At 44.6% G+C, this 27,169-nt stretch overlaps 1 protein-coding gene across 17 annotated transcripts in view; it reads right to left on the minus strand.

The window, feature by feature from the left end:
- The window catches only part of ATXN2 (ataxin 2), a 735,162-nt gene that overhangs the window by 225,896 nt on the left and 482,097 nt on the right, over positions 1-27,169 (minus strand). For all 17 annotated transcript variants that reach the window (XR_004540365.1, XM_033955181.1, XM_033955177.1 and 14 more), the window contains one exon: positions 14,899-14,969. Coding sequence is in view for 16 of the 17 variants with exons in the window: in XM_033955181.1 (XP_033811072.1) it covers positions 14,899-14,969 (71 nt within the window). In the remaining variant the exon portion in view is untranslated. The remainder of the gene's footprint in view (positions 1-14,898; positions 14,970-27,169) is intronic.

Consider the following 27,169-nt stretch of genomic DNA (forward strand, 5'->3'; position numbering starts at 1 on the left):
AGTCTTCCAATTTCCTAAGGTCTGCCTACAATTTTTCACAATCCGCATGCCTTTTAACAACTTTGAACAGTTTAGTGTCATCTGCAAATTTTATCACTTCACTCGTCGTTCTAATTTCAAGATCATTTATAATTAAGTTAACTAGCACCGGTCCTAGTACAGACCCCTGTGGCACTCCACTGTATACTCTCCTCCATTGAGAAAAATGACCATCTAACCCTACCCTCTGTTTTCTATCCGATAACCAATTCCTAATCCACAACTGAACTTTGCCACCTATCCCATGACACTTTAATTTTCTCAGGAGCCTCGCGCGAGGAACTTTATCAAAAGCTTTCTGAAAATTAGATACACTATATCAACCAGCTCACCTTTATCCACACCTTCAAAGAAGTCAAGCAAATTGGTGAGGCACGATCTCCCTCGGCTGAATCCATGCTGGGAAAAACATCAGGGATGGGGTCGCTGGTAACCAAAAGTTTATTCCTTAGTATTAGTTAACAATGAGATGTTGGAAAAGATGTAAATCTTAAGTGGGTGATCATCTGGCATCCAGTGATCACTGCATAGTATGGTCTAATATTAAGATGGATATAGAGAGGGCTCATTCAAAAGCAAAGGTTCTAGACATTAAAGAAAAAAAACTAACTTTATTCAGATGGGGATTACGCCAAGGAATTGTTGCCTGGATGGGAACCTCTGGAAGGAGCGGAAATGCAGTGGGCAAAACTGAAAGGAGTAATTGTAAATGCAACAAACCTTTTTGTGAGGCAAGTAAGTAAAAGAAAGAGAAAAAGAAAGCCCCTTTGGTTCTGAAAAGTAGTAGCTAAGAAAATAAGAGGTTAGCTTTCATAAACTACAAAAGATTACAGAAAGAGAAAAACATGCAAAAATATCTGGAAAAATTAAGAGAGACTGGTCGTGTAGTCAGGAAAGCAAAGATGCAAATGGAAGAAAATATAGCTGACATGGAAAAACAGGGAGATAAGACATTTTTTAGAAATATTAGTGATAAGAAGTGGAAAAGTGGCATTGTGAGACTCAAAGGTGAAGGTTTCTATTTTACTTGTCTCTCCATTAATTGGTGTAAAAGTTTAAAAAGGTCTCAGAAGTCCTTTTCTCATATGAGAATTGTGCTACATTAGGGGTGTTTGCACTCATAATTACATTTCGACAGACTTAGATCTCAATCTGTATACTTTGGAGGAAAGGCAGGAGAGAGGAGATATGATAGAAAAATTTAAATACCTATGTGATTGTAAATGCACACGAGTTGAACCTCTTTCATTTGAAAGGAAATTCTGGAATGAGAGGGCATAGGATGAAGTTGGTGATAAGCTCAGGAGTAATCTAAGGAAATACTTTTTTACAGAAAGGGTGCTAGATGTGTGGAACAGTCTCCTGGTACAGGTGGTGGAGACAGAGACTGTGTCTAATTTGAAGAAAGTCAGGGATATTCACATGGGATCTCTTAGAGAGAGGAAGAGATAATGGTTATTGCGAATGTGCAGACCTGTTGGGCCTTTTGACTTATCTGCCTCAATAATTGCTCTCCTCAACAAATAATTAATCTAAATGACCATTTTTTTTTTTTGCGGTGAACAGCACATTTCTTTTTTTTTTTTCCTTCCCAAAAGTTTATTGAGAAAATGCAAAAAGATACATAACCATGAACAAGGCAACCAACATCCCCCCACCCCGCCAAAAGTCATACTGGGATTCTTTAATATGAGACAAAACAGTCCAAAGCAAAACAAAACCCCCATCCACAGCCCCTCCCACCTCCCCTCCCCCCAACCCCCATCCCATTTGTGTGCAGAGAACCAACTAGAAACCACCAAAGTAGCTGGGTGAGACCACCTAAACGACCATTTAAACAGAGGGTAGGGTTAAATGGTCATTTTTCTCAATGGAGGAGAGTAAATAGTGGAGTGCCACAGGGATCTGTACTAGGACCAGTGCTATTTAACTTATTTATAAATGATCTGGAAATTGGAACAATGAGTGAGGTGATTAAATTTGCAGATGACACTAAACTGTTCAAAGTTGTTAAAATGCAGATTGTGAAAAATTGCAGGCAGACCTTAGGAAATTGGAAGACTGGGCATTCAAGTGACCTGGTTGCATCATTTTAACTACAAATCCACCAAATAGGGAATCCCTGTTTCGCCAGTCAAAGCTATGTCAGGGAACCAAACAACATGAACAAAATCATATCAGCACTCCTAAGCGCTGGTTCACACCCAGTTCTCTGTACTCAGATTCCAAAATGGTACTAGAGAACTCCAACGCTAAGATAGGATTATAACAGTAGGTCACATGCTCCACCTCTCCATAGCATCGTCACCAATCAGGACACAGCTCATTATTATACTGTTACTCAATTCTCCAACTTTCCTAATCTCTGAAAACATTTCATCATCTGTCTGCTCATTTTGTCCTGAGGACAGTAGTTTAACCCTATCTTTATATTCCTTCCCTTCACACATGGAATTTCTATCCATATGGATTTCACACTGCTATCTATGTCATGCAGAATGTTTATTTTATTTGATTCAATTCCCTCTTTAACATAGTGTGCACTACATCCTGAATATCCTGATTCATAGGGAAAGAGTGGGTTGCTGACCGGAACACTCTCAGGAGAAGGTTCACAAAATGAGGGGGTCCTTAGTTTCCTCTTCAAAGTGTAAAACCGAAGACACCTGAAGAATGAGCTCCTGCAACTCTTCCCATTGAAATATGCACACAACAGATGCATCCTCTCCAGCCGGCACCCATCTAAAACGATTCCATCCAACAAATCAGGCCCCCCTGATGGATCTGGAAGGTTCACCCCAAGATCCCATTCCTCAACCAGAGAACAATGAATCCTCGTCCCAAGATGCCCGCGGCCATTTGGACGAAGGTTGAAGGGGGTTGGACAGAGGCAGCCACAGAAGAAGACTGAATGGGGGTGGCCGTGGAAGGAACAAACCCCCACAGATGACCCTAAGACCCTCGGCATCAAAGCAGGACCCCCAACTGCCTATAAATAAGCCTTGCACATGGTCAACACCAAGTCAGGGGGGAAAACCCTGGCAGCAACACAGCATTTACATATGTTAGGAGAAGACACATCTAAGACCTATTCCTACCTTTCCAAGACAGGAGGAAGGTCACCTGAGGCCGTGGGTAAATTAGATGTGCTTCCCATCAAAATTGAGGGAAGGGTCATCACCATACTGTCACCAGAAAACACAGCTGAAATGGAATCCCCAGCTCCGGCAGACCGCAACACCGAATCTGACTAACCACCGGCAGCTGAGGAAAACTCAGCATGGTCGACAGGGGAAGACCGGGGCTCGCCCCCGCAGAAGAATGATGTGCATGAAGGCGAACCTGACACGCTGACACCCAAAGCCGGGTTTCCCTCGAGGCAACTGGAGCATTTTGTGCACCTGCCAGCTGCATCCACCAATCGGCACCCACAAGCAGTGCACTTTTTCTACTTTTTTGAAGCGCTCATAATGATAGCACCAAAACCCACGCACAACAACACCATGTAAAAACGGTTTCCTCAGGCCTCTTTTTGTTTTCTTTTTAAATACAAAGCTCCCTTTTATTTCTTTTGTCTTTTATTTTCTTTTTTATTTCTTCTCACAGCAAACCAGCTGTATCAAGAGAAAGCAGACCTCACAGGCACTCTAAATTGTAGTCAGTGCCAGTATCGGTGGCAAGGCATATAGTTGAGGCTCCTCTAGAGTCAGAAAAAACATGGGGAGGTGGGGGAAATGGGGGGGAGAGACTCGACTCTTCCGAGTGTGACACCCCCGTGAGGGTCCCTCAAGCTCAGTCCAGACAAAGGGACAAGAAAGATTCACTAACCAGATCCAGCAGGCCTTAACAAATCTCAGCACAGACTGAACAAAACAGACCACTCTACCTACTGGTGACTGAGAAAAGACTGATTGTAAGAGGGATTGCATAGCCCACTTGTACTGATGCCATAAGTCAGTGTTTCAGTCTCCACCTGCTGGCAGAGGAGCGTAAACCCATCTGTTTAAGCAGCATTGTATTTTGAAATAGGATATGACCAAATTTATCCATGTTATGACCTCCCTTTCTTGGCATATGATCTGGAGCTGGAAAACCTCTTTAAAACAGAGCTAGAAAAGATTGATGTTGCAACTGTGGCCTATTAAAGATAGGACAGGAATGCACCCTAAGAAAGGAATCCAATTTGGATGGAGCCACTGGAATATATAGGGAAGTCTCTCAGTGTTTCAACATGAAGTCCCTAATAAGGTCATGGATTGAGAGTTCTAAATATTCGCTTAGGGACTTCTCAAAGTTAAGTGTATGAAAAAATGCAGTTTTTGCACTGGTTCAGATTCCATATGTGCATAAACAGCTTGACCCATTTGCTTTATGAACATGGCAAAAGAAAGGCTCTCTGGAGGTGACATCCGTCTAGGTGGTGGAGGAGACGTATCTGACAAAATAAGAACTGTGCAGTCGGTGTTGCGGTCTGCCGGGGCTGGGGATTCCATTTCAGCTGTGTTTTCTGGTGACAGTATAGTGATGACCCTTCCCTCAATTTTGGTGGGAAGCACATCTAATTTACCCACGGCCTCAGGTGACCTTCCTCCTGTCTTGGAAAGGTAGGAACAGGTCTTACATGTGTCTTCTCCTAACATATGTAAATGCTGTGTTGCTGCCAGGGTTCCCCCCCCTGATTTGGTGTTGACCATGTGCAAGGCTTATTTATAGGCAGCTGGGGGTCCTGCTTCAGTGCCGAGGGTCTTGGGGTCATCTGCGGGGGTTTGTTCCTTCCATGGCCAACCCCATTCAGTCTTCTTCTGTGGCTGCCTCTGTCCAACCCCCTTCAACCTTCGTCCAAACGGCCGCGGGCATCTTGGGACGAGAATTCATTGTTCGAAGCATTGGTGACCTTGATGTAGAGGCACACCTCAGAAGTGAAACTTCCTGTAATGATGAAGAGTGAAACTGCTATTGACGCAGTTTAGCATACGTCATTTTCGGTGCTACAGATGCTGGCGTCGTTTTGTGAGGTGAGTCATGGGAATCCTTCTTAGTCTGTTTATTTGACGGTGTTGACGTCGGTACTGAGGCAGCCGACACTGAATGAGGTGGAGATTGTGGCATCAACATTGGGCATGGAGGACATCTGTGATGAATCCTGGGGTCCATAAAGTGTTCAGGACCAAGGCACTGATGACACTAATTGTGTGGATATGGCCCTTTTGCAACAAGTACATCTCTTGAAGCCAGAAGAAGGCTTTGATATTGAGGGAAAAACTGCCAATGCAAGAACAAAGAAATCAATTTTACCTCCAAAGGTTGAGTAATTTCGCAACTGAGAGAGAGATGATGCCGCCGGCCAGAAACTTGAAGGCCCAAACCGGCCAGAAACCTGAAGGCCCATAAATGAAAAAGTAAAAATTTTTGTACAAAATTCTGAAAAATTAAAAGAAATGTTAAAAACGAAAATAATGAAAAAAATCGATATGGGAAGGCACAAAAAAGGAGAAAAAAATAGCACAACTGGAGAGACTCCAAAGACACACGTCTTCTTAGCTTTGCAAAAAAATAAGAACTAATGGATCTGTAAGCCGGTGTTGAGCAGGAAGGTACTCGTGTATCCGCGGTAAGAGCAGTCTTGGAACTTCTAGGAAGTTAAAGTGACAGTACACTTTTTGCACTGTTGGTACTGGCCTCCATGGATGACATTGCCCATCTGTGAGAATGGGCTGCCTGCTTGTTTGGGGATAAACTAATAATTAGGAAGCTTGAAACCATCAGTTTCCAATCAGTGTGAATTATCCAGTAATCATCAACAGGTTTTTCAGAATACAGTTTCTTCAGACAGCTATTGAAATACAAGTTATAGCAAAAACATAATGTCACTATTAGCTCATTTCCACGATAGAATGTATCATAGCATGCTTAGGCTATCAGACTGAAGAGTAAGCAAATCAAACTACTGCATTGTATTGCTCATAGCATGCTTAGGCTATCAGACTGAAGAGTAAGCGAGTCAAACTACTGCACAGTATTGCTCACTCCACCATTCTGAAATTGAATCTTCTGCTTAGCTATTTATGTCAGATAAATAATTTGACTATACACATCCAACTCATATTGCATGTGTTGCATATATATTCTTGATATGTCCTGGCTATTTTCAGGAAAAATAATTTTGTCCTTACTGCAACACAATTTCAGGGAAACATTTTATGCCTTTTACTTTATGCTGGCTATTACACTGTTTCACTATATATTCTGAGTGATCATAGCCACCCACCCTTACTGATTCAAGGCTACCTCTCGTAAAGCAAATATACTTACCTGTAGAAGGTCTTCTCTGAGGACAGCAGGCATTTATTTTCATACTAGTCTTATAGCCCGTTACATTAACGGGTGCTAGAATATATGTGTGTGTGTCTCTCTTTATTTCTTTCTCTCTCTCTCTCCTTAGCCGCTTTCTTTCTTTCTGTCTTTCTTTTTCCATGGCTGTCCATCACCACCTCTTGCCTGCTCCCCCTGTCCATTCTCCCTTCCTTTTACCTCCCCTATGTCCACCACCACCCCTTCACAGCTCTCCTTATGCAGCAGCAGCCCTTCTCCCTTTGTTTTACCTCCCCCCTGTCCAGCAGCACCTTCCTTCTCCCCCTGTCCAACATTAGGCCTCCGTTCCTTTTTCTTCACACACATCCCCCCCGTCCATCAGCACCTCTTTCCTTCTCCCCCTGTCCAGCAGTAGGCGTCCCTTCCTTTTTCTCCCCCCCTCCTCCTTCTTATCCCTATGATACACTTACCTTGCTCTGCCCATGATCAGAGGCTCCCGACAGCCGCCCAGTTGCATCCATTGGAAAAGTTACCTCTGCGGCATCCTGCATCCCTCCTGACGTGACTCCCGCTGTCCCGCACCTGCCCCTGTGTCTTTCTTCTTGTCTTTCTGTGTCCCTTCCTCCGTCTGTCTGTCCAAAGCAGCATTTCCTCCCCCCACACCAGTTCCCTGTGCACCTGCCCCTGTGTCTTTCTTCTTGTCTTTCTGTGTCCCTTCCTCCCTCTGTCTGTCTGTCCAAAGCAGCATTTCCTCCCCCCACACCAGTTCCCTGTGCACCTGCCCCTGTGTCTTTCTTCTTGTCTTTCTGTGTCCCTTCCTCCCTCTGTCTGTCTGTCCAAAGCAGCATTCCCTCCCCCCACACCAGTTCCCTGTGCACCTGCCCCTGTGTCTTTCTTCTTGTCTTTCTGTGTCCCTTCCTCCCTCTGTCTGTCTGTCTGTCCAAAGCAGCATTCCCTCCCCCACACCAGTTCCCTGTGCACCTGCCCCTGTGTCTTTCTTCTTGTCTTTCTGTGTCCCTTCCTCCCTCTGTCTGTCTGTGCAAAGCTGCATTCCCTCCCCCCACACCAGTTCCCTGTGCCTGCATTAGCGTTTCCTCTACCCTCTTTCCCTTCCCACAGTCACGACTACAAACGCGGCCCGAGTCCTTTTCTGCCGCCCCCCCCTTTCTCTTCCCTTCCCGCGGCCCGACTACACATGGCGATTTAAGCAGCGTGTCCAGCAGTCTTCACACGCTACTTCGGGTCCTTCTACTGCCCAGATTTGCTCCGGACGTGCCAGAGTAAATCAGGGCAGTAGAAGGGCCCGAAGCAGCGTGTGAAGAGTGCTGACACGCTGCTTAAATCGCCAGTCGGGCCCGCGGTAAGGGAAGGGGGGGGGCGGCGGCAAATGAGTCGGGTCACGGACAGCGAAAAGTTGCTGGGCTCCTCGGTGGGGGCGTTGAGTAGCCGCGATCCCTCTACTCCCAGCCCCCCCCCCCCGGAGAAACGGAGATCGAGTTGCCGCCATTTTGACTATCGTTCTGCCCTGCTCCTTGCCTTAGCATATTTTTAAGTTGAAAGACACGGCGGCGGCAGCTCCTCTCAAGATCCCCGACTGCATTGGACTTCCGACACAGGTGGGGATCCTGAGAGGAGCCGCTGCCTGGTCTTTCAACTTAAAAATATAGTAAGGCAAGGAGCAGGGCAGAGCGAAGAACATTGATTCCCATAAGATCATCCGCCTCGGGGGAGACAGCCGCCGCGTCCGACATCAGCCTCGGGGGAGGAGAGAGGACTTCAGGCAAGGAGCAGGGCAGATCAAAAAACAGCACGGGCTGACAGCCTCCATGTCCGACATCCATCTCGGGGGAGGAGAGAGAGAGTGTTTCCGGCGCACTCCTATCTGAGATGCTGTACATCTCACGGAAAACAGACCCACGCGATGGAACTGCGCATGCGCGGCCTAGCGTTTTATTATATTAGATATAAGTACCATCATCCATGAAATATGGTACAGACATTACCAAGGGCACCGTCACTTTATACTTTTTAAGGCAGTGCCTGTACTGTGTGCATCACATGTGGAATACCCAAGCTGCCAAGATCATGACTCTAGGCAAGGATAATTGATATATCAATATGAGGAAAGTAAAACAATTTTGCAGACCTGCTTGTCCAAACCAACTGTTTCTCCTGGAGTTTTGCTCTGAACATAGTGAGCTATTGGAGGAAATGCATAGAGAAATCTGTCCCTCCCAATGAATGAGGAAGGCATCCAATGTAATATGACTGGGGGCAGAGTCTGGAGCAGAATAGCGGAAGTTTGTTGTTGTGGGGAGAAGTACTGAAAGAACTTAGGGAAGTTCTAGCGAATATGCTGGCAGACCTTTTCAATACTTCTTTAGAATCAGGAGTGGCACTGGAGAACTGGAGAAGGGCAGATGTAGTCCCTCTCCACAAAAGTGGAAGTAAGGAAGAAGTAGGGAACTACAGGCTGGTAAAGTTTGACTTCTGTGGAAAGTAACTTAATGGAATGCTTTTAAAACAGAGAATAGTTATGTTTCTGGAATCCAGCAGATTATAGGACCCGAGGCAAAATGGATTTACTGGAGGCAGGTCTTGTTAGACAAATGTGATCAACTTCTTTGACTGGTTGACCAGAGAACTGGATAGAGGGAGAGTGCTAGATGTGGTGTATTTAGAGTTTAGCAAAGCCTTTGACAGTGTTCCATACAGGCGTCTAATAAAAGAGTGCCCTCAGGATGGAAGGCAACAGAGGGTACTACGATACTCAATGGAGATCACTCAAAAGAAAGGGATGTTACCAGTGGTGTGCCTCAAGGTTCAGTTCTTGGGCCTGTTCTTTTTAACATTACATAAGCGATATTGTTGAAAGGCTGTCATGTAAGATTTGCCTCTTTATGGATGATACCAAAATCTGCAAGAGTAGACACCCCTGATGCGACTTGAATCTAGCTAGGTACCGTATTTTCGCGGATATAACGCGCGCGTTATACGCGTTTTTACATACCGCGCATACCCTTCGCGCGTTATATGCCTGAGCGCGGTATACAAAATTTTTTTTACATATTTCACACCCCGCCCGACGCCCGATTCATCATCCGGAAGGACGCTCGCACCCCCACCCCGAAGGACCGCCGACTCCCCGACAATATCGGGCCAGGAGGGAGCCCAAACCCTCCTGGCCACGGCGACCCCCTACCCCCACCTCGCACTACATTACGGGCAGGAGGGATCCTAGGCCCTCCTGCCCTCGACGCAAACCCCCCTCCCCCCAACGACCGCCCCCCCCAAGAACCTCCGACCGCCCCCCCAGCCGACCCGCGATCCCCCTAGCGACCCCCACGACCCCCCCACCCCCCTTCCCCGTACCTTTGGTAGTTGGCCGGACAGACGGGAGCCAAACCCGCCTGTCCGGCAGGCAGCCAACGAAGGAATGAGGCCGGATTGGCCCATCCATCCTAAAGCTCCGCCTACTGGTGGGGCCTAAGGCGCGTGGGCCAATCAGAATAGGCTCTGGAGCCTTAGGTCCCACCTGGGGGCGCAGCCTGAGGCACATGGGCCCAACCCGACCATGTGCCTCAGGCCACGCCCCCAGGTGGGACCTAAGGCTCCAGGGCCTATTCTGATTGGCCCACGCGCCTTAGGCCCCACCAGTAGGCGGAGCTTTAGGATGGATGGGCCAATCCGGCCTCATTCCTTCGTTGGCTGCCTGCCGGACAGGTGGGTTTGGCTCCCGTCTGTCCGGCCAACTACCAAAGGTACGGGGAAGGGGGGTGGGGGGGTCGTGGGGGTCGCCAGGGGGATCGCGGGTTGGCTGGGGGGGCGGTCGGAGGTTCTTGGGGGTGGCGGTCGTTGGGGGGAGGGGGGTTTGCGTCGAGGGCAGGAGGGCCTGGGATCCCTCCTGCCCGTAATGTAGTGCGGGGTGGGGTTAGGGGGTCGCCGTGGCCAGGAGGATTTGGGCTCCCTCCTGGCCCGATATTGTCGGGGAGTCGGCGGTCCTTTGGGGTGGGGGTGCGAGTGGTCCTGCCGAGGGGGGAGAAGAATCGGACGTCGAGGGGGGGCATCAGGCTTTCAGGATGGGGACAGACCTTCAAGGGGGGACAGGACTTCAAGGGGGGACAGGCAGACCTTCAAGGGGGACAGGCAGACCTTCAAGGGGGGACAGGACTTCAAGGGGGACAGGCAGACCTTCAAGGGGGACAGGCAGACCTTCAAGGGGGACAGGCAGACCTTCAAGGGGGGACAGGACTTCAAGGGGGACAGGCAGACCGAAGGGAGTGAAAAAGCTATAAAATAAACCCACTAGCGTGTCAATGTGTTGAGAGGAAGAGGTGGTCTGGGAAATTCTGCTGAGAAAACTCCGGGTCGGGACAGCGCACGGAGAGGCGGGGCAGTGCACGGAAAGTCATGGCAGGTGAACGGAGAGTCGGGACAGCGCACGGAGAGGCGGGGCAGTGCACGGAAAGTCAGGGCGGGTGAACGGTGAGTCGGGGCAACCAGAGGAGAGTCGGGGAGGGCGAAAGGAGAGTCGGGGTGGCCAGAGGAGAGTCGGGCAGCATGCGCGGTATACCCATGAGCGCTGTATACAAAAGTTTCCGTACATACAAGTGTGGTTTCTGCGCGCTATACCCGTGTGCGCGTTTTACACGGGTGCGTGTTATATCCGCGAAAATACGGTAATTGGGTTGGTCACTGTTGGAAACAAGATATTGGGCTTGAAGGACCTTCAGTTTGTCCCAGTATGGCAATGTTTATGTTCCTATGAAGAGATCTATGCCCTGTGTTCCCCAGTTGGAGAAAATCCACCGTAAAAGTGTTGTGCTGAGAGACCATTTGTTACGTTGAACAAGCCTGCTCACTATGTCCACTAAAATGTTTTGCTTCCCCGTTAGGTAAACTGTCATAAGCAGTCACCTAAGTCCAAATCTGGATTGCTTACATGCAAAGGGGGTGAGAGCCCATGCCTCATTAATAACCATGTTGTTTGAACGCTTTTTAAACAATAATTTTAAAGGACTGTAATATTATCCCTTTCAGATAAATTGTTGTAAACCGAGTCAAGCCCCATTTTTTTTAGGGATGATTCAGTATATAAATCTAAGATTAGATTAGATTAGAGCTCATGCCTCCTTGTTTGTTCAAACAGAACATGTAACTTGATTGTGCAACTAAGAACAATTTGGCAGAGGAGTTTGTCTTGGAATGTTTTGAGATCACTGCGTACCAGATTGATAAGACCATACTACTTGAGTGTGGAGGTCATTCAGATGAGCATCCCATTCTAACATCAAAGCGTCTGTGGATAGAATTTTTTGATGGCGGGAGGATTGAAAGAGAAGACTTAAGGCTGCAAGGTCCTATCCACCACTGGAAGGAGTGACTAAGGTCCAAGGTGACTTGGAATGGAGCAGACAGATGCCCCCTGACAAGAGACCATTGGATCAACAGGGTCAATTGTGGGGTTCTGAGGTGAAGATGTGCAAACAGGATGACATTTACTATGGACACCATGTGTCCCACAAGGCTATTAAGGACACAATGTGTCTCACAAGGTGCATCTGATATGTAGTTATGTCCATAAAGGTAGAGATTGACACGGTGAATGAAGATTGTCAACTCTCTGCAGCTATAAAAAAGCTTGACCCTGCGTAGTGTCTAAGAGAGCACCTATGAACTCTAAAGAGTCTGAGATGAGCAGAGATGTGACCTAGTAATTCTAAAAGACCAATTGTTATGTTCATGGCATTCTGAGCTGTTTGAGATGATGAAACTTTGATAAACTGGTCATCTATGTAGGGAAACATATGAAATCCCCATGTGTGAAGAGCTGCTAGAGTCAAAAGGACAACTGCAATTTGGATTGAGTTTGAAGTTGTGATTTCTGTGCCCTTTGTTGTCTTGCATGAGGTCATTGTGAAGCAGGCCTAGAAGATGAAGGCAGCAGCTGATTGCGTCTTTTTTAGAGTTGTAATAATAGGAACATCTAGAAAGGGCAGAATATCTTCTGGACAATGAGAAAATTGAGAGGTTTGTGGTTTAGATAAAGTTAGCATAGTATATGTGGGTTTTATTTTATCTACAGCTTCAATTTTTTCTCCAAATAGGTCTTCTTCCTTACAAGGCACATTGGAAAGGTGTTGCTAAATGGCACTTTTCAATTGCTACTGCAATTTCTAGAAGAAACATCAAGGCATCAAAAGCTGCTCTAGCCATGTATTTTTTAGTAGTAAACAAGTTCTTAGATAGTTGTTGAAGCTGTTTCAACTTGTCAGGTGGTAGAAATACCTCAAACTCTGACAATTGTTTTAATAAAGATTTGAAGTAAATGGACATGTAAAATTGGTAATCCATTATTCTATTAATGAGCATGGATGACTGGAAAATGCATTTACCAAAAGAATCTAACATTTTGGTTTCTCTGCTCTAAGGAGCAGAAGTGTAAGATCATGAGCTGCATGAACACTTGAGGATAGATTCTACAACTAATGAATGGTGTTAAAGTTGAGTTCTGGCAAATCCTGGACACTGTGTCTATTTTTGAATTCTGTACATTCTGTATCTATTTTTCTAGGAACTACTTGAGCAGATACAGGAGTCTCCCAATTTTTTAATGAAGTGTCTTTCATGGCTTTGGGTAAAGGTGTCTTGATGCATTCATTTGGTGGTGTTTCAAAATCAAGGTGTTCAAAACGTTCTCAGCAAGGTTCCTCCTCTGTCTCCATCTTGATGGGCAGAACTTGCCCATCTGCCTTAAAAAGCCAGGAAAATATATACGTTTGGTGGAGATGTGCATTGTCAAGGAGGAGGAGAAGGATCAAGTATGTCAGGATTCTTCTGCTGAGTACTCTGGCAGGTTGGAGAAATCTGAGTCAGACTCCTCAAAATACTCTCTGTTAGGGGTATTAAGGAATGTGTGTTGAGGAATGTGTTGACTCTGCATCAAGCAGCAAGACAATGCTCTGAGGTGAGAGATAATCCCTCTATCAGTGACGATGCATGTGTCAACTAGATCTGCAGCAAGGCTGATGCTCGACGTAAAGCAGGAGTGCATTACCTCGTCCTTGATCAACATGCCCTGAAAGCTCCTGCCAGAGCACAGCTCAGGTCTCTTCCTGGAAGTCTCTGCCACCACCGGGAAAGACAATGGCACGGAAGCAGTCTGTTGTACAGGCTGGTGTAGTATGGGAGACCTCGATGTTAAGGCACGCCTAGAAGGAGACATCAGCTCTATAGGAGAACAGGTATCGTCATGTCAACGCTTACTCTGTGTCAAGGAAGTCAATGCCTGGGAGGACACAATGGCATAGCTAGAAGGGGAAAAATGTTTGTTTCTTAGCTTTCTTATGTGCTATTCCTTTGAGATTTGAGACATTGATGATGATAATGTAGAGTCCTGCTTCTATAAGGACCTCAACGTCTGATGCTCTGGACACAATGTCGATGTCAATGCCAGAGTCATAGGAGGCTGGGTGTCGGGTTCCAAGTCCCCCCACATGCTGGATGTTGATGCCGATGTGGTACCAAAAAAATTAGTCAAATTGAAATTTCTAGGCTTTAAATGATATGGGAACAGTCAGTCAGTGTCCCAGTGCTCAGGACCCAGATACTGGATGCACCAATTATTTTATTTGTATTAATTTATTTGTTTGGATTTATTAACAGCCTTTTCACAAAGAGAGTCACCCAAAGCAGTTTACAATACATTGAATTGTAATCAGGTAATGGCAGACTCACAATCTAACTTTGGTACCTGGGGCAATGGAAGGATTAAGGTACTTGCCTAAAGTCACAAGGAGCAGGCTGGGATTGAACTCATGACCTCAGGGTGCTGAGGCAGCAGCTCTAACCACTAGATGGTTCAATGATAGAGAGCATTTTTTTTTTTTTTTTTACAGCCTTTGATATGGAGGGGAAAATGGCCAATGCTAAATCAAAGGGCTCAATGGCCTGGGGTGCTTATGTGAAAACAAGCAAGGTTTGAGGTGGCCTGAAGGCCAAAAACCAAAAAGTTGTAAAACTGAAACCAAAGTCTGGATAAATACAGGAACACAATAAAAACAAAGAATTATGACAAAAACTGTGAAAAATAAGGATAGGAAGGTATAAAAACATCAAAAAGGTTTGATGTGCTGAAGAGAAAATGGAAGACAGCTTCTCAGTTCCACAGAAAACTGAGAACTGCGGGTCCCATATGCTGATGTTGTGCAGGAAGACACCGGCACATGTGTAGTACTGACACTGCCTTAAAAAATTTTAAGTGACAGTGCACTTGGTTTCTGTGAATGATGTCACCCACATGTGAAAATAATGCCTGCTTCTCCTCAGACAAGACTTCAGTATAGTATGTACCAACCAATACAAGATATACAAACTGTCCTGCTGGGCAAGCACATTACTTCCACAGAATGTCTATACCTAGCTAACACTACAGAACAGAGATATGAATGGTGTTGTAGACGAGTGATAAAGTGAGCAATTCAGAGACTGATACCTTGAAGGGAATTTTAATTATTCTGCTGGTATTGTAATATTGTGCATACATACCCTAAAATCATTCTTGAATTTCTTTAAGTCATCAAGCTGCTTTCTTTGTTCTGAACCCATTGGCGACACAACTATAAATCATAAATATTAAAGCATATATTTGGGTTTCAACAAATTATGTTACATTATGTAGAGGCCTACTATTTTATATAATATCTGTGATTCATCTAGAATCTTAATGCACTTAGTTTACTACTTCAGGAACATACAAACACCTAGAGCAAAGACAGCCAACTATACTTCTGGACTTCAGATTGCATGAAAGCTTTCAAAGGATAAAAAATACTTCTTTTTCTCTACGTATATATCAATAAAGATACATACAATACACACATTTAGTTCAGTTAAAATGATATCTTTTAAGAACAAAGCTAGTGCAGCTTTGGTGACTATAGTAATGAGGGGACACTGTGGCCCGGATTCTGCACAGTGCGACCCGATTTTAGGCAGCTGTAGGCATCCTACAGCTGTCTAATCAGCCAATCGGGACGCATGTTTTAAAAAAAAAAAATAAATAATGCTCCCCAGGCAGGCCACCTATATTGAGGGTACCTCCAGGAGCCTAGGGAGGCCTGCAAGACCACCTAAGCTCGCCTAAGGCTAGGCGGTAGTCTTAGGTGAACCTAGGTGGCCCTACGCGTCTCCCTAGTAGAGCAGGAGATGCTTACAATGTAGGCCAGCAAAATGTTTACATTGTAAGTAGACATAGCCGCTATACTTATCACGGCAAGGGATCTCCCTGCCGCAATAAGTATAGTGGCTGCCTGTCTCCCTCCCGATGATCGCAGGCAGGAGGATGCCCAACCCCTCCTGTCAGAGGATGCCCCTCTGTTGAGGAATAGTGGCTCGTGGCCAGTAGGGGGCGATGTCTATGGGACGGTAATGGAATGGACGTCAGGACATGATAGTGCAGTATTTTGTGGAGTTTTTTCTACAAAAATGCCTGCTTTTCATATGATTCTGGGTAACTAGTTAGATACAAGCATATGTGTTAGTTAAGGCCACGTCCAATAGAAGTGTACGAAAAGTTGGTGAATAAAAATCTGAATATGGATGTAGCCAAGGCCAGAAAAACACACTACAGATTAACATTAAGGAAAAGCATAATAATATTCTTTTTATGTACTTTGCTATTAAGCTAGATCATAGAGGAAATCAGGATACACATGAACTCCATCTCTGTTTTTCTATGTCTTCTGCTTGGCTTTACTCCATTTTGTGTTCAGCCTATATCCCTAGTCTTTGTTCAGGTTTTTACCGCTTTTAGCCTCGTGGGTCTAATTGATACCAGATGTGCCTTAGGCTGGTTAGGAAGAGCATATTAGATTACGTATCCCAAACTGAGATATAACATGCATTAAATATGAATTAAATATTTGGTATGGATGGATGAATGAAGGGGCCCCAAGTATGGATGGATGGATGAAAAATATATATGAAAGAAGATGTACTAAAAATGAAATGGTTTATAGAAAGAACACTAAGGAAAAATCCTGAACACAGCATCTGGAAATGGTTAAGTTAGAATCAGAAACCTGTAGCAGTCTCTAGCATAAAAGGGGGACACATGAAGCCCACTCTTAGAAAGGCTTCTGTGTAAGTATCAGTGTAATTTGAAACTGTCAGTTGTTCAAAGCAGGAGGAGGGAGTACCCCTCCTCCAGGATAAGGCTGAGAACACTTCAGCAGCTTGCCTGATACATAGACAAACTGTCTGAAATAAGTTTTAAGAAGGACAAAAAGAATACTGAATATGTTATAAAATGTTTATGTATATTCAGAAATGAATGTAAACAAAAAATTATGATTTCTGGAAGTTTTATTCCATGTTAAAAAGAAGGTCTGTGTCTAAATTTCAAGGCAGCCTCTCTTAGTGGATTGGCTGACAGCCAATGATGTCAAACTGGACTGAAGGTATATATTGGGGAGCTTCGAAGTATCGGGTTGAGATTGTTATCAGAAGGCCAACATTTTGTCAACTATAACGACCTCCCGCTAACGCAACTAGCCTTTTGAGTTCCATGATGGAAAAATAAAAGCAATAAATAATTATTTTGGTAAAAATTGCGTTATTTGTCATTTCTATGTTTTTGTTATTTTGCACACCTTGAGTGAAAGCTAGCAGCTTAATTGGAAACTGCAGCTTTATGAGTGCGCTGGCGTCCAATTACCCATGCTCACCGTACCCCCAAACACACCCTGCGGCCTCCCCCAACCTCCCCCCCACTAACCTTTAATCGGTGGTTGGTCAGACAGGTCAGGTCTTAGGCTTATCGGGGATGGCCAATAAAGGGGCAGGCCTGCCTCATTTCGACAAGGCGGGCATGCTGGCCAGCCAACGATTAAAGGTTAGTGGTGGGTGAGGTTGGGAGGTCCGCCGGGGGGGGAGGGTCCAGAAGGGGGGCTTCCTCTGGCAGGAGGGGATGGTCACCCTCCTGCCGGCGATCATGTGAGTGGGCGGCCTTCTGACAGGAGGGGTTGGGCACCCCCCTGCCGGCAATTGGGGGCATCAGGGTGCATCCTCCAGCAGGAGGGGTTGGGCACCCTCCTGCCGGTGATCGTCAGGGGGAGGAGGACAGACGGCCGCTATACCTATCGTGGCAGGGAGATCCCTTGCAGCGATAAGTGTAGTGGCCTCGTCTACTCTAACCCGTTCTGTAACCGGCATCTGTAACATGGACGTCAGTTAACGAATCGGGGTTATTGTCCTGTATAGGACACCACTCCTGGGCCTGTGTTTCATTATAGGCACATACTGAACAAAGAGTGTGTATAATTCACAGATATTAGGTAATGTGTTGGTCTCTATGCATATCCTGCAAAGCAGCAGGGCTCCGAAGCCCACAGAACCCAAATCTTAAACAGGTAGGTGGATCAGAGTGCTAAATTCAGGTTTGTGGCAGGGATGAGAGTTCTGGGGCTCAGCAGGGGTATAATTGCTCAACAACTGTTTTGAGGGTATCAACTAGTTATGGAAAAGCTATTTCTTACCCAATAACTTTCTTTCTTTTTTAGTCTTATCAGACCAGTGGGTTGTGTCTGTCTACCAGCAGATGGGGACAGAGAAACTTTAAAGTATTATGCAGCATAGATTACTCCGTATTTCAAACAGCCAAGTAATTGTGCTCAAACTACGCCTGATGGCCAATATAGAAACTTCAGCACCAAATGTATCAATTAGATCATAACCTTACTAGCCAGTGAGGCATTTACTCTATCACCATGCAGATATTTCACAGAGTGAGGAGACGTGCCACATACAACAGGATAGTTAAACTTAAAAGTAGAATCAGCAGTGTCAGAAAAATATAGCTTGTAGCACAATAGCACAGTTACTTACCTGTAACAGGTGATATCCAAGGACAGCAGCCAGATATTCTCACATGCGGGTGACATCATCCATGGAACCTGGTATGGCCAGTGCAAAAGTGTACTGTCACTTTAAACTTTTTGCAAGTCTCAAAACTGCCCATACCACGCATGCAATGGTCTTTCCACCTGACATTGGCACATGTTACTATCAGTTCAGTATTTAAAAAAAAAAGCTAGAAAGCCAATTAGGGGATGTGGAAGGACTGTGAGAATATCTGCCTGCTGTCCTCAGATAACACATTACAGATAACATAGTAACACAGTAGATGACGGCAGATAAAGACCCGAATGGTCCATCCAGTCTGTCCAACCTGATTCAATTTCAATTTTTTAATTTTTTCTTCTTAGCTATTTCTGGGCAAGAATCCAAAGCTTTACCCTGTACTGTGCTTGGGTTCCAACTGCCAAAATCTCTGTTAAGACTTACTCCAGCCCATCTACACCCTCCCAGCCATTGAAGCCCTCCCCAGCCCATCCTCCACCAAACAGCCATATACAGACACAGACCATGCAAGTCTGCCCAGTACTGTCTTTAGTTCAATATTTAATCTTATTTTTTGATTCTAGATCCTTTGTGTTCATCCCACGCTTCTTTGAACTCAGCCACAGTTTTACTCTCCACCACCTCTCTCGGGAGCGCATTCCAGGCATCCACCACCCTTTCTGTAAAGTAGAATTTCCTAACATTGCCTTTGAATCTACCACTCCTCAACCTCAAATTATGTCCTCTGGTTTTACCATTTTCCCTTTCTCTGAAAAAGATTTTGTTCTACGTTAATACCCTTCAAGTATTTGAACGTCTGAATCATATCTCCCCTGTCTCTCCTTTCCTCTAGGGTATACATATTCAGGGCTTCCAGTCTCTCCTCATACGTCTTCTGGCGCAAGCCTCCTATCATTTTCGTCACCCTCCTCTGGACTGCCTCAAGTCTTCTTACGTCCTTCGCCAGATACGGTCTCCAAATACTCCAAGTGGGGCCTTACCAATGACCTGTACAGGGGCATCAACACCTTTTTCCTTCTACCGACTACGCCTCTCTTTATACAGCCCAGCATCCTTCTGGCAGCAGCCACTGCCTTGTCACACTGTTTTTTCACCTTTAGATCTTCGGACACTATCACCCCAAGGTCCCTCTCCCCATCCGTGCATATCAGCTTCTCTCCTCCCAGCATATACGGTTCCTTCCTATTATTAATCCCCAAATGCATTACTCTGCATTTCTTTGCATTGAATTTTAGTTGCCAGGCATTAGACCATTCCTCTAACTTTTGCAGATCCTTTTTCATATTTTCCACTCCCTCTTCAGTATTTACTCTGTTACAAATCTTGGTATCATCTGCAAAAAGGCACACTTTTCTTTCTAACCCTTCAGCAATGTCACTCACAAACAAATTGAACAGGATTGGCCCCAGCACTGATCCCTGAGGGACTCCACTACTCACCTTTCCTTCCTTCGAGCAACTTCCATTAACCACCACCCTCTGGCGTCTGTCCGACAGCCTGTTTCTGACCCAGTTCACCACTTTGGGTCCTAACTTCAGCCCTTCAAGTTTGTTCAACAGCCTGCTATGAGGAACTGTATCAAATGCTTTGCTGAAATCCAAGTAAATTACATCTAGCATATGTCCTCGATCCAGCTCTCTGGTCACCCAATCAAAAAATTCAATCAGGTTCGTTTGGCACGATTTACCTTTTGTAAAGCCATGTTGTCTCGGATCCTGTAACCCATTAGATTTAAGGAAGTACACTATCCTTTCTTTCAACAAAACTTCCATTATTTTTCCAACAACTGAAGTGAGGCTCACCGGCCTGTAATTTCCTGCTTCATCCCTGTGACCACTTTTATGAATAGGGACCGCTCTCCGCTCTCCTCCAATCCCCAGGAATCACTCCCGTCTCCAGAGATTTGTTGAACAAGTCTTTAATAGGACTCGCCAGAACCTCTCTGAGCTCCCTTAGTATCCTGGGATGGATCCCATCTGGTCCCATCACTTTGTCAACCTTCAGTTTTTCAAGTTGCTCATAAACACCCTCCTTCGTGAACGGCGCAGAATCTACTCCATTTTCTCGTGTAACTTTGCTAGACAATCTCGGTCCTTCTCCAGGATTTTCTTCTGTGAACACAGAACAGAAGTATTTGTTTAGCACATTCGCTTTCTCCTCATCACTTTCCACATATTGATTCCCAGCATCTTTTAGCCTAGCAATTCCATTTTTCATCTTCCTCCTTTCACTAATATATCTGAAAAAAATTTTGTCTCCCTTTTTTACATTTTTAGCCATTTGTTCTTCCGCCTGTGCTTTCGCCAGACGTATCTCTCTCTTGGCTTCTTTCAGTTTCACCCTGTAGTCCTTTCTGCTCTCCTCTTCTTGTTTTTTTTTATATTTCACGAACGCCAACTCTTTCGCCTTTATTTTCTCAGCCACTAGGTTGGAAAACCATATTGGCTTCCTTTTTCTCTTGTTTTTATTGATTTTCTTCACATAAAGGTCCGTAGCCATTTTTATCGCTCCTTTCAGCTGTCTTTCCACTTCTCTTATGTCCTCCCATCCTAACAGCTCTTTCTTCAGGTACTTTCCCATAGCATTAAAGTCCGTACGTTTGAAATCTAGGACTTTAAGTATCGTGCGGCCGCTCTCCACTTTAGCCGTTATATCAAACCAAACCGTTTGATGATCGCAACTTCCCAGGTGAGCAACCATTCGAACATTAAATATACTCTCTCCATTTGTGAGGACCAGATCCAATATAGCTTTTTCCCTTGTGGGTTCTGTCACCATTTGACTGAGCAGAGCCTCTTGAAAGGCATCCACAATCTCTCTACTTCTTTCCGATTCTGCAGACGGAACATTCCAGTCCGCATCCGGCAGGTTGAAATCTCCCAACAGCAGAACATCCTCTTTCCTTCCAAACTTTTGGATATCCACAATCAGATCCTTTATCAATTTGCTGCGATTGAGTCGGAGGTCTGTAGACTACACCCACATAGATAGAAGTTCCATCTTTTCTTTTCAGAGCAATCCATATCGCTTCTTCCTCTCCCAAGGTTCCTTGCATTTCGGTCGCTTGGATATTGAACTTTACATAGAGAGCTACTCCTCCACCTTTTTGACCATCTCTGTCCTTCCTAAAAAGATTATATCCCGGTATGTTTGCATCCCATCCATGTGATTCACTGAACCATGTCTCTGTGATAGCGACAATATCTAGATCTGCCTCTAACATCAGGGCTTGCAGATCATGAACTTTGTTGCTTAGACTGCGAGCAGTTGTGGTCATCGCTTTCCAGCTATTTTTCAGCGATAATCTCCTTTTTCGTATGGATTTTTGTTTCGTTTCACTTTCCATTGCAATACTAAGAAATGAGTTGCTGATATTGCTTATGTTGCAGTCTTTACTACTAGGACATCACAATCCTATTAGGCACTCTATAATATCAATCCACTCAAAGGTTTTTCAAAATATTGTTTAAATTTATATCATGCCTTATGAAGCAGCTTATAATACTTTTAAAAGACACAAGGGGAATCTCAGAATGCCACTTGTACAGTGTGGCATTTTCAAGTAGTATACTGAAAATTTCTTATCCCCTAGATAACTTAGCTTGTTAGTTCAACGTCGCTGTTACACTACGCCCCACCAACGCGTTTCGTATCTTCCTCAGGACGAGGGAAGTGCCTTAACAACTACATTTCATTCATTCACTTTCTCGCGCTGCTTACAATAGGTAATCCAAACTACTTGAAAATGAATTAGAAAGAATGATAATGTATTGAAATGAATGAAATGACTGAGAAAACATATGGAAGAGATAAAAAAAATCCAATGAATTGAGATCCTGGAAATGACTTTGAAGATGTTATTAGTATATATATTTACTTATTAAGGAGCACAGAAACAGTATGAAAAATTAGAAGTAGAAACAGTGTGAAGAATACAAAAAAAGAGGAAAAAAAAAGAGATTAGAATAGAATAGAGGACACATTTGGGTGAGCCAGTGACGAGTGCTGCCACACTGTACTATAGGAATCAACAGCGGACAAATAGCATTCTGAGATTCCCCTTGTGTCTTTTAGAAGTATTATAAGCAGCTTCATAAGGCATGATATAAATTTAAACAATATTTTGAAAAACCTTTGAGTGGATTGTTATCCTAGGACAAGCAGACAGTATATTCTCACATATGGGACTCTTTAGCTAGAAACAAAAAGGGTTGGAGGGTAGTTGGCATTTAAGTAGAGAATAAATTTTGTAGAAGTGCCTCTTCTACAAATTGTCTCTCTCAAGATTCTTCAGACAGTAGTGTGATGTGAAGGTATGAACTGAGGACTAAATCGATACTTTACAGATATCTTCAATGGGAGTAAAACGTAGATGAGCTACTGACGTCATCATAGCCTAACTTTATATGCTGTGAAATGACCTTCTACATCGTGTCAACCAAGCCCGAGCATAGCAAAATGTAATATAGGTCAAGACTCCATATAGAGATAGTTCTCTTGGTGGTAGGGAGTCTACGTCTGTTTGGATCAAATGAGAGAAACAGTTGAGTGGGAATCCTGTGAGATTTGGTTCTATCCAAGTAGTAAGCAAGAGTCTTACAATCCAATGTGTGGAGTGCAGCTTCACCAGGATGAAAATGTGGTCTTGGAAAGAAGACAGGAAGAGATATAGACTGGTTCAAATGAACATCTGAGATGACCTTTGCAATCTTTGTGTTTTAGGCTAGTCTTTTGTGGGCGTGCTGAGAGGTCCTGGATTCAATTCCCTTAAAGAGGTGCAGTAAGAAGTAAATTAATGACAATGATAGCCAAGAGTGGCTGCATAAACATATATTGTGAAGAAATAAGCTTAATATTACAGATGCAATGCTTAGAAGAAAGATACACACCATACATATGCTTCTTACTAAGGAATAGAAAGATACGCTCGTATTTTGTTTTAGAGCCACTTCTGTGCTTTTGTGAATGAGCTTTTCCTTTCTGTCTCTGAATAGATGAGATTTGCAGATGCTATAAGGGGGAAGACATAGAAACATGATGGCAGATAAAGGACAAATGGCCCTCTAGTCTGCCCATCCACAGTAACCATTATCTCTTTCTCTCTCTGAGAGATCCCATGTGCCTATCCCAGGCCCTCTTGAATTCAGACAAGCAAAAAGAGAATACGAAGAGAGACTGGCAAAGGAAGCAACAAACTTCAAGTCGTTCTTCAGATACGTCAAGGGGAAGCAACCGGCGAGAGAAGAATTGGGACCATTGGACGATGGAGATAGAAAGGGAGTTGTAAAAGAAGAGAAAGAGATAGCTGACAGGTTAAATGAGTTCTTCACGTCAGTCTTCACGATGGAGAATATAACCACCATTCCAGAACCCGAGGAGATCGTAATAGGAGACAAAGACGATAAGCTGGTCGATTTAGAGGTAAGCCAAGAGGATGTACTCAAGCAGATTGACAGACTAAAGAGCGACAAATCGCCGGGTCCGGATGGCATTCACCCAAGGGTACTCAAGGAACTAAAAGACGTAATAGCGGAGCCACTTCGACAGATATGCAACCTATCCTTAAAAACCGGAGAGATCCCGGAGGATTGGAAAATAGCAAATGTCACGCCCATCTTCAAGAAGGGCGCAAGGGGAGACCCGGGAAACTACAGGCCGGTGAGCCTGACCTCAGTCCCGGGAAAGATGATGGAGGCACTGATTAAAGACAGCATCTGTGAACACATCGAAAAAAATGGGCAGCTAAAACCGAGTCAACATGGCTTCTGTAAGGGTAGGTCATGCCTCACAAACTTATTGTACTTCTTTGAGGGAGTGAACAGCCAGGTGGATAAAGGGGAATCTATAGACATCATTTACCTTGACTTCCAAAAAGCCTTCGACAAGGTGCCACACGAGAGACTGCTTAAAAAGATATGGAACCACGGGGTACAAGGGGAGGTCCACCGATGGATCAAAAACTGGCTGGCAAACAGGAAGCAGAGGGTTGGCGTAAAGGGACACTACTCAGACTGGAAAGGGGTCACGAGCGGAGTCCCGCAAGGGTCGGTGCTGGGACCGCTCTTGTTCAATATCTACATAAATGATCTAGAGGCGGGAACTAAGTGTGAAGTCATTAAATTTGCAGATGACACCAAACTATACAGCAGGGCTCAAACCAAAGAAGACTGCGAGGATCTCCAAAAGGATCTAACGCAGCTGGAAAAGTGGGCCGAAAAGTGGCAGATGAGCTTCAACGTGGGGAAATGCAAGGTCATGCACGTGGGGAAAAAGAACCCAATGTTCACATACAAAATGGGGGGAACACCACTAGGGGTTAGTAACCTGGAGAGAGACCTGGGAGTGATGGTAGACGCAACACTGAAGGCATCGGCGCAATGCGCCACAGCCTCTAGGAAAGCAAACAGAATGCTGGGTATCATTAAGAAGGGTATTACGACCAGGACGAAGGAAGTCATCATGCCGCTGTATCGTGCAATGGTACGGCTGCATCTGGAGTACTGTGTCCAGTACTGGTCGCCGTACCTCAAGAAAGACATGGCGGTACTTGAGGGAGTACAAAGAAGAGCAACCAAACTGATAAAGGGAATGGAAAATCTCCCATATACCGACAGATTGAGACAGTTGGGACTTTTCTCCCTGGAAAAGCGAAGACTTAGAGGAGACATGATAGAAACCTTCAAGATCCTGAAGGGCATAGAAAAAGTAGACAGGGGCAGATTTTTCAAATTAAGGGGCGCCACAAGTACAAGGGGGCACTCGGAGAAACTGAAGGGGGACAGGTTTAGAACAAACGCTAGGAAGTTCTTTTTCACTCAGAGGGTGGTGGATGCATGGAACGCACTTCCAGAGGCTGTTGTAGACAAGAAAACATTAAATGGTTTCAAAGAAGGTTTGGATAGATTCCTAGAAGAAAAAGGGATTGGGGGGTATAGATAGGATAGACCATTGCTCAGGCAATGGGCCTGATGGGCCGCCGCGGGTGCGGACCGCTGAGCAGGATGGACCTATGGTCTGCCTCAGCGGAGGCAACTTCTTATGTTCTTATGTCTCTGTTTCCACCACCTCTTCCGGGAGACTGTACCATGCATTTATCACTCTATCCATAAAAAACTATTTCCTCAGATTACTCTGGAGCCTATCACCTCTTAACTTCATCCTATGCCCTCTCATTGCAGAGTTTCCTTTCAGATTAAAGAGACTCGACTCATGCACATTTATATTATGGGGAGAGTGTGGCACAGTGGTTAAAGCTACAGCCTCAGCACCCTGAGGTTGTGGGTTCAAACCCATACTGCTCCTTGTGACCCTGGGCAAGTCACTTAATCCCCCCTTGCCCCAGGTACATTAGGTAGATTGTGAACCCACCGGGACAGACAGGGAAAATGCTTGAGTACCTGAATAAATTCATGTAAACCGTTCTGAGCTCTCTTGGGAGAACGGTATAGAAAATTGAATAAATAAATATTATGTAGGTATTTAAATGACTATAATTTTAAATCATCACAGCTCTAATTTATAAATAAATTATGACTTAATTAATATCCTTATTTAAATGTGAAGTGCTCAGACCTTATAACCAATGTTTTTAGTGATGTCACCAAAACGGGGTTAACAAGGGGACCATCATCGCCTTCACCGTCCCCAAACCACCATTATTATATAAACAAATCACTCCACGTGAATTGCTATTGTATATAATATACTTATCTTCGCCAGGTGGTTGTTGGTAATGTTAAACCTCGTTGAGAAATTTTAAGAACCGTGTTATGTGAGCTTAAACAAATTTTTCACTCTGTGTTTTTCTCTACTTATGGTCCCTGTCCCCCCGACCCAGGTTTCATGTCTTCGTCAGGGAGGGACATTAATACTATTACTGGCTCACTGGGACTGGACCTAACCAAAGTGTTGGGAAGACTTCCCAACACTTTGGTTAGGTCCAGTCCCAGTGAGCCAGTAATAGTATCAATGTCCCTCCCTGACGAAGACATGAAACCTGGGTCGGGGGGACAGGGACCATAAGTAGAGAAAAACACAGAGTGGGACATTGATACTATTACTGGCTCACTGGGACTGGACCTAACCAAAGTGTTGGGAAGACTTCCCAACACTTTGGTTAGGTCCAGTCCCAGTGAGCCAGTAATAGTATCAATGTCCCTCCCTGACGAAGACATGAAACCTGGGTCGGGGGGACAGGGACCATAAGTAGAGAAAAACACAGAGTGAAAAATTTGTTTAAGCTCACATAACACGGTTCTTAAAATTTCTTAACATTACCAACAACCACCTGGCGAAGATAAGTATATTATATACAATAGCAATTCACGTGGAGTGATTTGTTTATATAATAATGGTGGTTTGGGGACGGTGAAGGCGATGATGGTCCCCTTGTTAACTCCGTTTTGGTGACATCACTAAAAACATTGGTTATAAGGTCTGAGCACTTCAATAAGGATATTAATTAAGTCATAATTTATTTATAAATTAGAGCTGTGATTATTTAAAATTATTGAAGATTCTCATCACAGAATATAGTTATTTATTCCTCCATAGATTGCTTGGTATTTAAATGACTATCATATTTCTCCTCTCCTGCATAAACGAAGCTTCTAAGTCCAAAAAATATACTTTTGAATACTTTAATGAAAATCCAAGATGGCTGCCATGGGTGCCAATTTTGCCTTAAAACGGCCCGGAAAAAACACAGAGAACTGGGATTTTAGGATTTTACAGGGGGGGACACACCAGGGCATGCAGGGAAACCACCTAAAACCCCGATTTCAGCACCCCCCAAAATCACCAAACTCAGAGACACACAGACACCTCAGAGACATGTGCTAGAATGAATTGCAATGGCAGCCAGCTATACACAAACAAGCACAGGAGATCAGTACCT

This window comes from Geotrypetes seraphini, chromosome 8, assembly GCF_902459505.1.
Source record: "Geotrypetes seraphini chromosome 8, aGeoSer1.1, whole genome shotgun sequence".
Classification (NCBI taxonomy): domain Eukaryota; kingdom Metazoa; phylum Chordata; class Amphibia; order Gymnophiona; family Dermophiidae; genus Geotrypetes; species Geotrypetes seraphini.